Source organism: Carassius auratus, chromosome 25 (assembly GCF_003368295.1).
Source record: "Carassius auratus strain Wakin chromosome 25, ASM336829v1, whole genome shotgun sequence".
NCBI classification, from domain to species: Eukaryota; Metazoa; Chordata; class Actinopteri; order Cypriniformes; family Cyprinidae; genus Carassius; species Carassius auratus.
In genome coordinates, this window is record NC_039267.1 from 9,961,825 (window position 1) to 9,979,280 (window position 17,456).

At 38.8% G+C, this 17,456-nt stretch overlaps 1 protein-coding gene across 1 annotated transcript in view; it reads left to right on the forward strand.

The window, feature by feature from the left end:
• Nucleotides 1-16,576, forward strand: part of LOC113043216 (microtubule-associated protein 1B-like) — a 39,585-nt gene extending 23,009 nt beyond the window's left edge. The window contains 3 exon segments of the mRNA XM_026202452.1: nt 37-10,825; nt 12,084-12,313; nt 12,557-16,576. Of these exon segments, the coding sequence (XP_026058237.1) occupies nt 37-10,825; nt 12,084-12,313; nt 12,557-12,712 (11,175 nt within the window). The 3' untranslated portion in view covers nt 12,713-16,576.
• Nucleotides 16,577-17,456: the final 880 nt, after the last annotated feature.

Genomic DNA, 17,456 nt, shown 5'->3' on the forward strand with positions numbered 1-17,456 from the left:
TTGTGACTAATTTTGGACTTGTTTTTTCTCATGTAGGTCAGTAATTCACTGGTGAAATCCAGCTCTGGACAGCGGGCATCACTAACTGTGTCTTGCCGTGGTGAGGCAGGCTGGAGTTCTCTGGGGCAACAGCAACGCATTAGGGAGTTGCTGAATTATAGGCTGAATCCAGAGCCCATACTTCCTAAGATGGAGGGGGTCACTGAGTTTACAGAATACATATCTGAGACTGTGGATGTACCATGCCCTTTTGACCTTCTTGAGCCTCCAACCTCTGGAGGATTCCTAAAGCTGTCAAAGCCTTGCTGCTACATCTTTCCTGGTGGACGGGGGGATTCTGCACTTTTTGCCGTCAATGGTTTTAACATTCTGATTGATGGTGGCTCTGACAGAAAGTCATGCTTCTGGAAGCTTGTCAGACATTTAGATCGTATTGATTCTGTCCTTTTAACCCATATTGGTGCTGATAATCTTCCCGGGATCAATGGACTCCTTCAAAGGAAGGTTGCAGAACAAGAGGAAGAACAGTCTCAAGGCTCAACCACCTACAGTGATTGGATGAAGAACCTGATATCACCCGAGCTCGGAGTTGTGTTCTTCAATGTACCTGAGAAGCTTCGCACATCAGAATCGAATTTGAAAGTCAAGCGAAGCATTGAGGAAGCCTCTCTTACATTGCAGTACCTTAACAAGCTAGGAATTAAGCCTGAGCCTCTTTTTCGAGTAGTTACTAATACAATTGAGCCCATCACTCTTTTTCACAAGATGGGTGTGGGCAGGTTAGATATGTTTGTCCTGAATCCTGTGAAGGACAGTAAGGAAATGCAGTTCCTCATGCAGAAGTGGGCAGGTAACAGCAAGGCCAAGACAGGGATAGTACTTCCCAATGGAAAAGAGGGAGAAATATCTGTACCGTATTTGACATCTATTACTGCTCTTGTTGTTTGGCTCCCTGCCAACCCTACAGAAAAAATAATCCGAGTTTTGTTTCCAGGAAATGCACCGCAGAACAAAATCCTTGAAGGGCTTGAAAAGTTGAAGCACCTTGATTTCTTGCGGTATCCGATAGCCACCCAAAAAGACATAAATTCTGGTGTTTCACCTTCAGCAGTAAAACAAACAAAGCTAAAGCAAAGAACTGACAGCAAAGAAAGTCTCAAATCATCTCCCAAGACTCAAGCACCAGCTAAGCCTTTTAAGAAAGAAACCGATGAGCATGAGGATGTATCCATTGTCGACATAAAGAGTGACTCAGTCAATGAAAACAAGATTGAGAAAAAAGAAGAAAAGAAGCACACCAAGCCACTGAAACCAAAAGCAGATGTGACGGAAAAGAAAAAATTATTGAAGGACAAATCACTGAAAAAACACCCCAAGGAAAGGGTGTCTAAAATGGATGAAAAGAAAGACAAAGAAAAGAGGGAAGTTAAAAAAGAAAAACGTGATATTAAAAAAGATGATGTTGTAAAAAAAGATGAGAAGAAGTTTAAAACCAAGGACACTCCAAAACCTGAACTGAGAAAAATAACTAAACCTGACCTGAAACCTTTTACTCCAGAGGTCAGAAAGACACTCCACAAGGCCAAAACCCAAGGGAAACCCAAAACAATAAAGAGCAAACCTACAACTGCCAAGGTAGAGAGTGCAGAGATTGTGGTCCAACCAGTGGCTGAAAAGACTGAGCCTGAGAAACCGGAAAAAGGGACAGGAGAAGTAATATCTGCTCCATCTACTCCAGAAGATTTAACAAAAGACTTTGATGAAATGAGATCCACTGAAACAACAGATCAATCTGAAGCTCCTAAAAGTGTCCTTACGGTCTCTGAATTACCAGCTGAAAAAGACAATGAAACTACAAATGTTGCAGAAGCACAAGAACAAGATCATGTTACAGAAACTGATATTGTGGAACAAAAAACTACAGAGAAAGAAGTAGCACCATCAGCAGAAATCCAAGAAGTGCTATCAGCAGAAGTGAAAGAACAAGAGGATGAAACCCAAACATCAGAATTAGAGAAATTTGAGGATGAGGGTGCTGCAATTGAAGATGAAGATGAGGAGGAGGTTGAGATACAGCCTGTTAAGAAGAGGATAGAGGAGGAGGAAGAGGAGGAAGACATGGGAATAGGAGATGAAGAGGATGAAGGGACAACAAAGGAAACCAAAGATTTAGAGGGTGTGGACAGAAAACATGAAGTTGAGGAAATGGAGAAACAAAAACAAGTGGAGGAAAGAAAGACTCAAGCTGAAGAGGAGCAGTTTGAAGAAGAGGATGTGATTGAAAAAGCGGAGCTAGAGGAGGCAGAGGATTTGGATGCCATTGCAGATGAAGAAATAAAGGATTTCTCTGCTGAGAAAGTCAAAGAAGAAGAAGAGGATGTATACTTGTCAAATGTTGGAGGTGTTACAGCTGGCATTACCTCTACAGCCCAAGGAGCTGCAGCAGCAGAAAACATATCATACATTCAGGATGAAACCATCCCTGGTTACTCTGAGACTGAACAAACCATCTCAGATGAGGAGATCCATGAAGAAGCAGAGGAAAGGATTCCACACCTTCAATATGAGGTTGGTAGCTATGATGTCTCGGTCCCAGACCAACCAGGCTCATTTGATGCCATCCATGGAATGAGAGAAATGCAAGCTGCTGCAATGGGCAATGGAACAGGCAAAGTATTGATCGGTGCACAGGAGCCACCTATTTCCATCTACACCAGCATATTTGCTGCACCACTAGCTGAAGAAGAACATGTTTCTTCAGCAACATCTATAACAGAGTATGACAAACTGTCTTCTTTACCCACTTCCGTTGCAGAAGATCAGTCAGTGGCATCCGTCACTGCACCTCAGACTGAAGACACTGGAAAAAGTTCCCTTGTCTTGGATACCGTTCAACCGGTTACTCAGACTGATGCCACCCAAGGAAAAGACTACCTACATTCAGCGGGTACCATCTCACCAACATCCTCCTTAGAGGAAGACAAGTGTTTCAAATCATCTCCCTCTGAGGAATCTCCACCACTTCCCTTAGAAGGTAAAACTGAGGGAATTGAGATGGCTGTCCATTACGGTGATGAAGAGGAGGATGAATATGAGGATCAAACACCAAATGTTGACATTTCACTTGGAAAGTTACAAGAATCTTATGCCTCACCTGATAAAATAGAGCACAAGGAGACAGAAATGGACAAACCCAAAAGTCCTGTGCCTTTAGTTCCTGATACTTCATCTGAGATTGAGAAGCCATCAGTATCACCTTCTAGGGAGGACTCATCTTATGAAGAACAAACAATTCTCTCCTCCCCATCTCACGGTGTTACTAAGCTTCCTGTTGCTGAAGCTAGTGTTTTTCCAGATGTGGAAGACCGATGCATTAGTCCTGATGACAGCACTGTAAAAATGGCTTCTCCTACACATTCTGAACCACCTAGTGCATCTCACTCTCCGCTCAGAATGTCACCTGTGGAGGGGAAGGATAAAGTTCCTCTTATAGAGACTCATCAAGAACCAGGACTGCCAGTTAGCCCCATTGAAATTGAATCTGAAAAGGAGAGTGTAAAACAAAAACCTGGTATTTTAGATGAGAAAGAAATACCTCAAGCGGAGGAGGATGAAAAAAAGAGAACCCAGGAAGCAACCTTTGCACCATCTCTACTTGTTGATGACTTGTCAGCTAAAAAAGAAAGTCTACCAGTTCTACCATCAAAAGAAATAAGTGATACAAAGGTAATGCCTGATCCAAGTGTTGAAAAGAAGGGCAAAGTTGAAGAGGACATAAAAGAGAGCAGCAAGGCTGTAATTTTTGAGGATAAAGATACCAAATTATCTGATGATCATGACATTGAAGAAACCTGTGATTTAAAAGTGTCTACAGACAAAGAAGAGAAAAGAGAGAAGGAGAAAGAAAAAGAGGATGAGAGAGATGATATCAAAGGACAACATAAGGAGGAAGACCAATTCTTAAAGTATTCAGAGGTTACGGATAAAGGTGATGTAATATCAGGACCAGAAAAAGCAGCATTGCCCTCTAAAGAGGATTTTGATAAGAAAAATTTAAATGAAGAAGAGTTTCCAGAAAAGAGTTTCCCAGCAGTTCTGGAAAGTTCTGAGATAGAAAAACAGGAGAATGAAAAAGACGAAATTCAGTCAGAGAAAGCTAAAATATCTTCTAAATTTGACAAGGAATCCAAACAGAAAGATCTGACTGATATATCTTGTCAGTCCATAGAAAGCCTAGATATAAAAGCAGAAACATCAGCATCTCGGGAAGTAGCCAAAACATATATGGAAACACAAGTCACTGTAGAGACAGATGTTACAACTAAACCAGAAAAGACCTCGGAGCAGAAATCTGAATCAGTTGATTTTACACTTGAACAGGTGGCTTTGGAGGAAACTGATTCATCTGTCCGTATAAGACCACTTAAGGAAGACACAGATGGCCTCAAATCTCAAATACAACAGTTAAGTGAAAAACCAGATGTTATACTGAAAGATGAAGAAAAGGTAGAAAGTAAAAGTGAGGCTGGACTGACATATGAGAAAATGATTTCAGCTGCCAAAGAACACCAAGACTCTATGGATACAAATGTAGAGAAAGTAAAATCTGTAATACCAGAGCAAATTTCTCTCTCAAAACCAGATGTTCAGTCTACAGAGATGCATGTAGAAGCTTCCATTATAGAGAAGGATATTTCTGATAAAGATGATCAAGAATCTAAAGGGATGCCAGCACAAGAGATGAAACCTCATAGTTTAGAGGCAACTCTAAGTGAGACTGAAATTACTAGTAAACAAGATGAAGACTTAAAGGAGAAGCTATTGGAAGAAACTCAAACCACACAACAATTAGAAAAAGCAGCTGTATCATACAAAGAAGAGTCTCAAATAACAAATTCCATCATACAACAGTTAAGTGAAAAACCTGATGTTATACTGAAAGATGAAGAAAAGGTAGAAAGTAAAAGTGAGGCTGGACTGACATATGAGAAAATGATTTCAGCTGCCAAAGAACACCAAGACTCTATGGATACAAATGTAGAGAAAGTAAAATCTGTAATACCAGAGCAAATTTCTCTCTCAAAACCAGATGTTCAGTCTACAGAGATGCATGTAGAAGCTTCCATTATAGAGAAGGATATTTCTGATAAAGATGATCAAGAATCTAAAGGGATGCCAGCACAAGAGATGAAACCTCATAGTTTAGAGGCAACTCTAAGTGAGACTGAAATTACTAGTAAACAAGATGAAGACTTAAAGGAGAAGCTATTGGAAGAAACTCAAACCACACAACAATTAGAAAAAGCAGCTGTATCATACAAAGAAGAGTCTCAAATAACAAATTCCATCATTTCACAGGACACAGATAAAACTAGCCAAGATATAGAAACTGTAGAGGACACTAAATCCATAACACAAATTTCCAGTTCAGACAAAATGGATTCCTTACCAATATTAGACCAAGAAGCTAAAGACGAACAACTAGAATTAAGCCAAGGCCAAGTTTTGCTGTCTGAATCTGAGAAATTAGATTTGTCCTTTGAAGATGATCAGGACCAGAAAAATAAAGAGTTTGTGAAGCTAACTAGCAAACCAGATGAAGAGTCTAAAGAAAGTCAGACTTATGAAAAAAGAGATATGCATACTATCTCTAAATCTGATTTTGATTCTGAAGTGAAGAGTGGACCCCAGACAATAACAGAGAAAGAAGATGTGCCAGCTAAAGAGGATGAAATAAGCAAAGGCATATTTGTCAAATCTGAACAACCAGTCAAGTTTGAAGACATTTCCCCAAAACCGCATGAATCTAAAGATAAGTGTGCGGAGGATACTCAACTTCAGATATCTACAGATCAATCAGTATTCATGATTGCCACTGCTAAAAACGACCAACAGTATGAAGAAAAACACACTGAAGACATTGAAACTGAAGAGCTTCAACCAAGCATGGTGACAGATGTGCCATCTGACACAAAACAAGAACATCAGACAATATCTGTGGAAGAAAAGCCAGAACAGATTCCAACAGAAACAAAAACTCTGGATTCAAAATCAGAACATGATACTTCAGACACACTGAAGAAAACAGATCTTCCCATTGCAGAAGATAAAACAACCGATTCAAAAGTGAGCAAAAAGCTAGAGGAGAAATTAATTAAAGAAGATGCATCAAAATTGGTGTCAGATGAATTAGACAGAAAAATGGACTTGGGAGCCAAACCAAAATCTTTGGTAGAATCTTCAGAACAAATGTTTGAGACCTCAGATCTTAGTTGTAAAGAAAAAGTGGAATTGAAAGATGAACCTAAAGGAGATATGAAACAAGACACATCATTTCATGAAACAGATACGTTCCCATCATCAGACATTGGATTCAAATTAAATTTAGATTATAAAGAAAAATTCATTGAAGAAGCCTCCTCAACTGTGGACAAAACAAAAGACACCAAGTCAACCTTTGAAACTACATTTCCAACCAAATTTTCAGATGAAGATGAAAGTACTGAGGAGGATGAAGGAGATGCTGTTTGTATGGGAGGGGCTGGTTCAAGACCATTGTCAGTGGAACCTTGGAAGTATGAAGAACCAAAGGCAAGCAGTTCTGAGACAAGTATGAAAAAAGAGGAAATTGTGGCCAATTTAGAGTTGACTAGAGATTACAGTGGAACATCACCTGAACCAGAGAAGGAGTGTAAGGTGGATACCACATCCCTTACACCACCTTCTACAGATACAAGTACTAAAGCTGTATCCGAGACTCTAACTGAGAGCAAACCAACAAGTATCACACTGCCCAGCTCTGACAGTCAGGCAAGTGTTGAGGATGACCAACATGAAGCATTGCTTTCTTCAAAGGAAGCAGTAAAACCGGAGAAGGAGGCTGAGAGGGAAAGGGAAGGAGAACGAGAGATTGCCTCTCCAGGGTTAGAGACACATTCTGATTTTCAAAAGACTGGCAGTGCTGATGAGAAATGTGCTGAAAAGTCTGATAGTGAGAAAATGAAATCTGATGACAAGATGACTTATGAAGTGGAAAAAGAAAGCTATGAAGCCTCTAAATATGAGCCATATGAAAAGCCTGTTTCTAAAGACACTGAGAAAGGAAGAGAGGAAGAGGACCAGTACCCTAGTCTGGATAGAGATTTAGATGACAAAAAATCAAGTCAGGCCACATTGCTTGGAGCTGCTTGTTCAGTAGAGGAACAAAGTGATGAAGAGCCAGTGTCTTTCAGCAAGGTTGATTACCAGACCTCTCCAAGTATTCACAGCAGCCACAGTGCCTATTCAGAGCAAGACAATAAGGAGCGATACCAAGAAGAAGATTTGGTTAGAGAAGATAGACCAGATCTTTTTGTTGACACCAGTTCTACATTTGACAGCAAAGCCACTTCGGCAGCAGGTTCAAGCTTGTTTACCTCTAGTGATGTGCAAGATAAATCTGAGAAATTGGAGAGAGAAGAGAAGGAGAAAGAGGACACACATTCTCATCTTCAAGGAAAAGATGATGGAAGTCATATTAAATTGCCAGATAAAGAGCCATGTACATCTGCTTCCAGCCTTTCAAAAACTGATACACAAGAGAAAGACCAGAAAACAGAAGGAACATTGGCAATGCCTCATTCAGAGGACCTGGACAAGACCAAAAGCCATGTGACTGAAGCTTCCTCTCCACAAGGACTTCTTACATCATCACAAGATAAAAGTCTTCAGAGTCTAACAACTTCATCAACATCTGCTTCCGATGAGAAGAAAATGGAGAGTCCAATCTCAAGTGAAGGTAACAAAGATAAAAACAAACTCTATTCAGCTGAAAGCCAAAGCGACCCGTTTTCTTCTGGTCGATACTCACCACCTGAAAAGGACATGCTTCCTGCCAGGTTATCACCTGAAGATCCCAACACCAGCACTCCTGGTTCTTCAGGGCAGTCCATGAAAGTTGAAGACAATGTTCTTGCCCTTGAGTGCTCTGGAAAAACAGATTCTCTTTCCAGCAAGTCATTAATCGTGAGTACAGAGACAGAGGAATGCTTGGTCAGAAGCCAAAAAATATTTGCAGAAGAAGAGGATGACTTTGAGGAGGAGGAAGATGCAAGTGACTTGGACATTGAAAAAGGTGCCAGAGAGATATCTGAAAAAGAGTCCAAAGTAGCATTTGATAGCATGACTATATCTAAACCACTTGAAACCAAACAAGGAGATACTACTGGTTACTTAGCATCTGGAGCATCTGCAGAAGATCTACAGATAGATACATCTGGTGATTCATCCACAAAAAAGTCTGCCATAACAGAGCCTTCATCAGTACCTGCAGAGCACAAGGATGTAATGAGCAAAGAGGATGAACAGTTCAAGAAAAAAGATTCTTGTTTAGTCTACCATGACATACCCAAACCCAGCGATGACAAACTTGAACCACAGAAAACATCTGATAAAAAGCACGAATTGACTGAATTTCAAGCTGTTGCTCAATCAGCCACGTCTGATGCAACTTACTCATCATCTTCATCCTTTAGTTACTCTTCCTCAACATCTGCCTCATATTCAACTGGTCAACATCCTGGAGAAGGCCTAGAATCATTGATTAATATTCCTAGTGTCCAACTACGATCAGATGGAGACAGTATATCATATGAGTACTCATCGCTAAAAGAGGAGGAGTCACCCACTATGGATTTACCATGTTTAAAAAAAGATGAATACATGGAAATCACAGACCGAATGACACCTGCTACAATTACAGCTGAATCAATATCTAGTCTTGCCAGGTTTTCTCCTCTCAGTCCCTTGGAGGAATCCAAATCATTACTTCAAGATCAAACATCATCAGCAGAGGAAAAGTCAGAGGAGGATATGTCAAGCATTAAATCTGACACGGATCATGTCACTCTTTTTAAACATGTAGCAGAGCCACATTCCTCAAAATCACCAGAATCACCAACTTCTGAGCATGCAACTCACCCAACTGAGGTGGCATCTGCGACATCTCTTGAGTTTAAAATTGCACCTTTGGAGAAGGCTGACTCTACAGACAAACAGTTGCAGGAAAAATCCTCTGATGATGAGCCTGAGGATAACAAAAGCAGTTTTGAGGAAGGAACCTTACCATGTAGAATTGAATGTGAAAGATCTTCAGCTACTGAAAATTTAAGCACAGCATCTTTACCAGAACAACTTTCTGATGTAAAACCCTCAACCACAATATTATGTTCATTTGATCTGCAAACCAAAGATGGAACAACAGAAATTAAAAGTTCTCAGAAGGGGGCAGATACAACATGTGGGCCTCTCACTACCAACACACAAAGTGAACAAAGTATGAAACAAGAAGGGGCAGAGAAAACTGAGAAAATTAAAGACTTGCCTGAAAAAGTACAGGAGGGGGTTGAAATGAAAGAAGCAAAAGTGAGCAAAATGGAATATGAAGAGGAACGTGAGACAGATGAGAAAGGAGGAGTAAACCATATAGCAATGGAGGAAGAACAGATAAAAGCTGAAAAGATGGTTGAGGTGAAGTCAGAAATGATGGGAGAGAGTCTAGGTGATGGCAAGAAGTCAGAGCAGCAGATCGATTGTGAAGGGAAAATGGAGCAGTCGAAAGTAAAAAAAGAGGTAGAACAAACTGAAACAATTGTAGAAAAGGAATCTAAAGAAAAAATGGAAGAGAAGAAAGAGCAAACAGAAGAAAAGATGATGGAAGAAGACAGCAAAAAAACAGATACAGTTGAGTCCAGCCAGCATAGTAGTACCTTTGGGTCCACAATGCAGCATGAAAATAAGGATGAGAATGAAAAAGAGGTTCATGAGAGTATAAAGGAGGAAAAGGGGGGTGAAGAAAAGGAAATAAAGGATGATTCAAAAGAACATCCACCAACTCCACTATCAGGAGCACAGGCTTGTTATCCTGAGGTCTCCAAGAAGTCAGAGGAGGAATTCACTCGACCTTCTGATCTTGGTATGGAGGCCACGTCCTCGCATTCACCTTCGCTCTTTAAACACCGTAAAGGAGATGTCTCTCCATCCTTCATTAATCCAAGCCCACAGGAACTATCGAGTGAGGATGAAGAGGAAGATGCTAGAAGTGATCATTCAAGGGATGATGATGGTGATGAGCGTGAGCAGCATTCTGTCAAAAGGAGATCTCATAAGCAACATCATCATCATCCCCACAGTCACCATGAAGATGGTAAGGAGGGATCTCACTGCATACTGAGTGGTACATCTACTGGGCAAGGCATTATGCTAGCAGGGGAGGAAACTCCTCCTACATCTTTGAGCGAGTCACTACCATCTCAGTCTGACTCAGATGTTCCTCCAGAGACTGAGGAATGTCCTTCAATTACAGCAGAAGGGAACCTTGATTCTGATGAAGATGCAGAACATCTACCAGTGGACAAAATGTCTGCAGCTGGCGGCAGTGGAGGAAGTCATCATTCGTCCTCCCCGAGGAGTCACGATCCCCCGCCCATTCCAATGAAAGACACTCTTCCTCACCCTCCGCACCCTGATGTGTGCATGGTGGACCCAGAGGCCCTTCTTAATGGCCAGACCCACACTGAACGACCAGTGAAGAAAGACCTAAAAACAAATAGAGGCTTGAGGAAGACGCTAGGAAAGTCTGCATCGCCGGCACGTAAAGGAGAAACAAAAAGCAGGAGATCTAGTACCCCTGTGAAGCAGACATCCAAAGACTCCTCACCTCATGATCTTAAAAGAAAAGATTCGGAGAAGACTTTTCGTCTGTCTAAAATGTCTGAGACGCAGGGATCCAGAGGAGACATCTACAACCCAGGAAGAGGACTGGTTAATGGCGTTAAGAGTAATGCAGGTAAAAACATGCATAACACATTAGTACCATATCAGTTATTGAGTAATGTTAGAGATATTAAAAATGTATCAGTTAATATTGAATATTTAACTGTGCATGTTAATTAACCTACCCACCTTTTTCTTCCCGTAAAATGGGCATAAATTCTATGGGTCTGGCTTCTGGTTTCAGCCGCATCCAGCTATTTTTTAGCTAAACAGAACAGTTCATTTTGCTGCTTGATATTGAAAATTGGTGTCTTACCATATTATTTGAATGTATTATTTTAATTATAAACACACTGGTTTGTAGAGCAAATAGTTTACCGTTTACTGCATGTTGTTATTCTTCTCGTTATTTCCTTATAGCGGATAATGAACCAAAAGTCTTGCCTATAGGCTTACTTCCACACTGAAGAAAAAGGTGGATATCTACATTTAGATTATCTCCACGGTCATGTAATACTCAAATTAATTTTTCGAAAACTATATTTAATGCTTTAAAAAGTAATCTTTGCTCAAATTTTCATTCATTTTCATACTGTAAATTATAATATTGTGATACCTAAATTCACTTGTAGCATTTAAAATAACTTTTAGTTTTAGTGCTTTTTAAAGCTGCAGTAGGTAACTTTTGTAAATATATATTTTTACATATTTGTTAAACCTGTCATTATGTCCTGACAGTAGAATATGAGACAGATAATCTGTGAAAAAATCAAGCTCCTCTGGCTCCTCCCAGGGGTCCTATTGCCATTTGCAGTTACAGACCGCTCCCGGTAAGAAATCAACCAATCAGAGCTGCGGCCCATAACTTTGTTTGTGTTCAAAATGTAGAATAATTTATATAATAAGCGAGTACACCATGAATCCATTTTCCAAACCGTGTTTTTAGCTTGTCCTGCATCACTAGGGTGCACCTATAATAAGTGTTTATATTCGGACTATTTTAGATTGCTTCGGGGGTACCGCATCGGAGTAACCCAGTACCTTTGTGATTCTTCACAGACATAAACAGAGAAAAGTAGTTCCGGCTACGATGTTCTTCCGCAAGATGCAAGCAGTTCTGTTTATTAACCGCTAGAGCGTCAAAAGTTCCCTACCGCAGCTTTAATTATTGTTTTAAATTTATTTCGAAAAACGAGTACAGAATTTTAATGTTGTCCATTCAATGGCAATCAATCATAAATATCAGTAAAAACCAGACAAATATCTCAACTGTACAGCTATAGTTCTTCATTAAACCACACGTGCAAATAACCAGTGGTATATTCTTTTAGGCTCCAACCTGAAATCCATTGCTGGGAATCCACCTGGACCACCCATCTATGTCGATCTAGCTTACGTTCCCAACCACTGCAGTGCTAAAAATGTTGATCAAGAATTCTTCAAGCGAGTGCGAGCAGCATACTATGTCGTCAGTGGAAATGACCCAGGCAGTGGTGAACCCAGCCGTGCCGTACTAGATGCACTCCTAGAAGGGAAAGCACAATGGGGCACTAATCTACAGGTATGATTTGACATTACACTTAAATGAAATATATGGATGAGTATGTTTTTATGATTGATGTAGTAATCCCCTAAAACGGGGACTTTCAAACTGGTGTCAAGTATGGCAAAAAAAAAAGGGGGAAAAAAAAGAGATATTAATTAAACATGTTTAATGTAAGGATTTAAAACCCCTAACCTAAGGTCTTGCTTGAAAGCAAAAACTGCAATTCATAGTTAATCTGACCATCTTCTTCTCATCTAGGTCACTTTAATCCCTACACATGACACAGAGGTAACCCGGGACTGGTATCAGCAGACCCATGAGAAACAGCAGGACCTGAATATAATGGTCTTGGCCAGCAGCAGCACAGTGGTTATGCAGGATGAATCTTTCCCAGCCTGCAAAATAGAATTTTGAATTGGTTTTCTATTTAGAGCTTTCCATTCATTCCTCATTCATTTCTAATCTTTTAGGTTTAGATGAGTTACTCCACCCACAGCATTCCATCCGCTGCCATTTACAGTTTGTATTCTAATCCTTAAAAATTCAACAAAATCCTAGTGCTGTCAAAGGACTTTATTATAAGCTTTGGTCCTGAATCTATTGTACATTTTTGTTTGCATTTGCAATGCTTTGGCAGAAAACTGAATGTTCACTAGCTAGCTGCTATGAAATAATTATATAATGTTAAGTAGGCTAATGTTGCATTGAAAATGTTGTTTTCTCATATTCTTCAACATAACTTAGAGACCAAGATTTTATCCTGCCTGGAATTTGAATTCAAAGCACAAAAAATGCCCTCTGAGAATTGGTTAATACATCATCTGATTAATGTTTCACATCCTTTATCATCAATTTTAGCAGACATACCACCTATAGACACAGTTGCCTGGGAGAACATACTTTTAACATAAGGTCAGAAGGCCTTAGAGCAAACAACCTCTGAGAACAGACTCAAAAAAAGTTCAGAGTAGCTGTCTTGTGAGCTACGTTTACAATGAGGCTAGACAAGTCTCCCCATGTGATCACATACCAGCAGATGAGTGAAGAAAGAAATAACTGTACTCTAAATTGCTAATCCAATGAGAAACTGTCAAATCTCAATTCTTTCAAATGACAATTTACGATATCAAACATAATCCAAGATTTGTGTCCCTTAGGTGACAAAGATGGATCTTTTTCTATTCAAACATCTAATCAGTCTAGCACTCAATAATATAATAGTAGTGAAGACTGTACATGTATATGTACATGATTTTAAAAGTAAAGCAAAGTAGATGGTATCTTTACAAACTACTAACCCACTGATATGACAGATTTTGGGTGACTAGACTCTAACATGATCGTGTGGCTCAGGATATAGAAGGTTAAAGGTTATAGAAAGAATAAGAGTTTTGTGTCTTTTCAGTATTGCAAGTGCTGTATTAAAGCATGCTGCTCTAGCTTGGACTAAATGTTGTTAGTATATTAATCTAGTGATATGCTTTGGGGATCTGTTGGGGTCCAGATCTCTTCAAAAGCATACTAATAACGAGCAGCTTGAATACCATCTGCCCATTAATTGAGTAGACCACCATTAGAGTTGCCAATTACATGATGTTCTGTCGATTGAGTGAAAATATTACAAAAATGTAAAGACCAACAACAGTATCGCTTCAAATAATCTGTTCAATATTTTGGTGTAAAGGATTCAGACTTGTGACAAGTTGAATGTTTTGTTTGTGTGTTGTTGACATACTTGACCTATTTTTTTTTTCTTCTCCAAGCTGAGATTCTCTGGCTTCTCAAGCACTTTAGGTTTAACTTGATTGAAAGGAAACTGGTGGAAATTACACTATGTATCAAAATGTAGCAGTAGAGACATTTGTTCTAGAGAGACTAATCAACAAGAGTGAATATTTGTTTTCACGGTTGCTGTGAGAGCAGACAGTGAGGGTTACCCTCGTGCCTTTTGTGTGTTGTTTAACAAAGAAAATCCTTAGTTATTACATACTTATACATGCACATGCATTTATTTTGGATTAACTAAAATTCGAAAAGCTATAAAAGTTTCAATTGACTGGGAAGTGTGAGTATTATCAAACAGCAGGCATTTATAATAACTACTTTGTTGCACCTAGTACAATTGCACTTTTTTTTTTTAAATTAAGTCAGTTTGGTAGGCAGGCAGGCATCCTCATGTAAATAATTGTGTAACAACTTAATTTATTTGAAAAACAAATATACAAATTTCAATTAAAATGACTGATCAACATTTGTGTTTTGGTCTGGCAATGTGGACAAGAACTAATTTAGCTAGTTATTATCTAAATTAAATTGTATGGTGGTCTGTTATAGAGAACAAATACTCGTAGGCCCAGTTTAATAGACAGGAGCTTAGCCTAAACCAGGATTAGGCCATACTTTAATTAGGACATTTAATTATTTTTTTTACAAACATTTTAGTCTAGGTCTAGGCTTAAGCCTTGTCTGTGAAACCAGGGGTTAAAGTACTAGAACAGGGACAGTTTAAGATACAATTTTGACTTTTCTTTTGAATTTTGGCATTTTTATTGCTTATATCTTTACAAAGAATAAAAATTCAGCCTAACCTGAAGTTATATAATTTACAAAACAATCTAACAATTAGTGTTTCTGTTTGCACTGGAGGCAAGAAAACTAATTAGCAATCTGTCATTTGCTCGATGTAACAGTGGCTCTACATTTTCAGTTACATTGTGAACAGTTTCTTCGATAGCAAAACATCAAGACCTCATTGGTAAATGCACATTTGTTTTGTCCTGGAAAGAACCTTTGCTTTCAAAGGCAGTAGTGCCATCATCCATCCTGTTAGAAAACAAGCTCTGAAACACTGCACCCCTAACCCTAATCCAGTATATTCACAGGGAGTGGATAGTTTTTAGCCTGCTTTAAGTTTTTGTCTTGTTTTTTAATGTAAAAGTCAGTATTAAGCATTGCTGTAGACTTAATTTTGTGTTATTTTAATCTAGATTTAAGTTCACTCAGAGAAGTTGTCTTTGAGATGGTCAAAGTGACAGGGTCTTTGTGTACTTTTACTTGCTGAGAACGCACACACAGGTTAGTAATGGTGGTCAAAGCCTAAGAACTCAGCTGTAGGGCCTCAGAAAGCCTTGAGGATTACACTAGTTTATTGGTTAGATACAGAATTATTCGCAAAATCACACCCAATTCCACCGGTGTACGCAAACCCACACTAAGACCAAATTCATTTATTTTTTTGCTAGAGGGATTGTTAAAATGGGCTGAATCTGTACTGTACCTTGTATGGTATGGATATATTTTCATATTTGAAAATATGAGTGTTTTATTTCAAATACCTGGCCTTAGTAACAAGTACTGTATGTTCTTGTTAATTAGCTGTGATTCTTCTGTTAAAGATGAATGCACTAACTTGAAATAATATTTTTGAATGTAAAAGTTGCTTTGCTGGATGCTGCTTGAACAAAGAACTAGCAAAATATGCACATGGGAACAGTGAACCTCAGAAAATGGGTCACAGAAAGAACTGGTTAGAATCGTCAGTGACTCATGACAAAATATTACATGTTCAGCTGTTGCTGATTTTAGTACAGATACATAACTCTCTTGAAAATAAGATTCAAAAACTTTGGTTTGCAGACGGCTGTTTCACAACTAACATACTGATAATGGATAACACTACAGACGTGAGGTTTCCTTCTTTACACTTAAAAAAGGCAAAATGGAAATCAAAACAAATGGCGTAACCTGTACATAAATCAAAATAGCTGATGCGGTCATCTGTGAGAAATGCTTTCTTTTAAGAAAGTTCTATGGTCATTGTACTTCTAATTTCCTAAAGATAAAAAAGACTGCTTAAAGTACCTCTACGAATCTCTATTAGTTCAGTTTCATTCTACATCAAATGTATCATCGTGATGTATTCATTTGGCCATATGTATACGTATCCATCTTTGCATGTGACCTTATTAGTTATACTCCTGAATGTAATCGTTTAATAATCAGAATTAAAACTATTTTAAGAAGATATATTTGAAGCTAACTGTCTTTATGGTACTGAAATATGCATATATTATTGGGCTTGGCTTCTGTTTGCCCTAAGATGTTGTCAAGAAGATGCTGTGATATTTCCTCGTTCTTTGGCGCTGTCTGAATCTTAGTTCTCTTATTCTTTAGTGCAATATTCAACATTCTGTCTTTAAAAGCTCAGTGCAAAAGTAGATTTCTGCTGATTTACTGTAAAGGGAACCCATCATCAATAAAAAATAAAAAATAAAACATTTGGAAAACTCTTTCTGTGTGGATGTCTTGATTTCATTTCATTTTATTTTCCAGTTAAACTAGTTGCACTGTTGGTTCCACAAGTATTTTTTTCCATAGGGATTTTTATCATGCATTCCGCTGTTATTTTTATATATATATATATATAAAATAAGGTGGTAGGTTTAGAAGTTGTTGTTTAAAAAGTAAATGCTCATTCAATTAAATTTCGGGCGCTACTTTTGTATCGTACCGAGCACTCGTCTCAGTTATTGACGATTATATTGAAAATTACTTAAGCTGACTGATTATTAGTAGAGGATTCAGTATTAATATAACTGTAATGTAACATTAAACGCTCTGAAATTAATATAAATATGTATTTCTTTAAACATCTGAAATCTATGTTGTTACGGTCGATAGAGGTTTGAACCAAGAACAGTCGTTTGAACGGTTTCCTCTCAATGACTTTACCTCACACTAACTGAGCGTCCAGGCCACAGCAACCCACACCTCTTCCAAAATCCTCTGGCAGGAGCTAAAGCGGTTGTTAGCCTCTTATAAAAGTCTCTGAGCACCGGCCGGTGACACACTTCTTAATTCGCCAGCTCACCGTCGCGGGGAACTGGCCTTCTTGTTGCTATGACGATGTCTTTTATTTCAAGCAGGTGATATTTTAGGACAGAGAGGTGGGAGCAATTCATGAGATTGTCTTTTCAAATTGATTAATTGTCTCGGTAAGCTGTCAGAATTTATATGGCGCATAAATTGTGATATTGTGAATTATGCAGCTACTATGCAATTCAAACTAGGCTAAGCGAATATGCACAATATCATTCACTTCAAAGGCCCGACTCTGTATTTATATTTCACTATTCCACTCCATCAGGTCCCTGTGGGA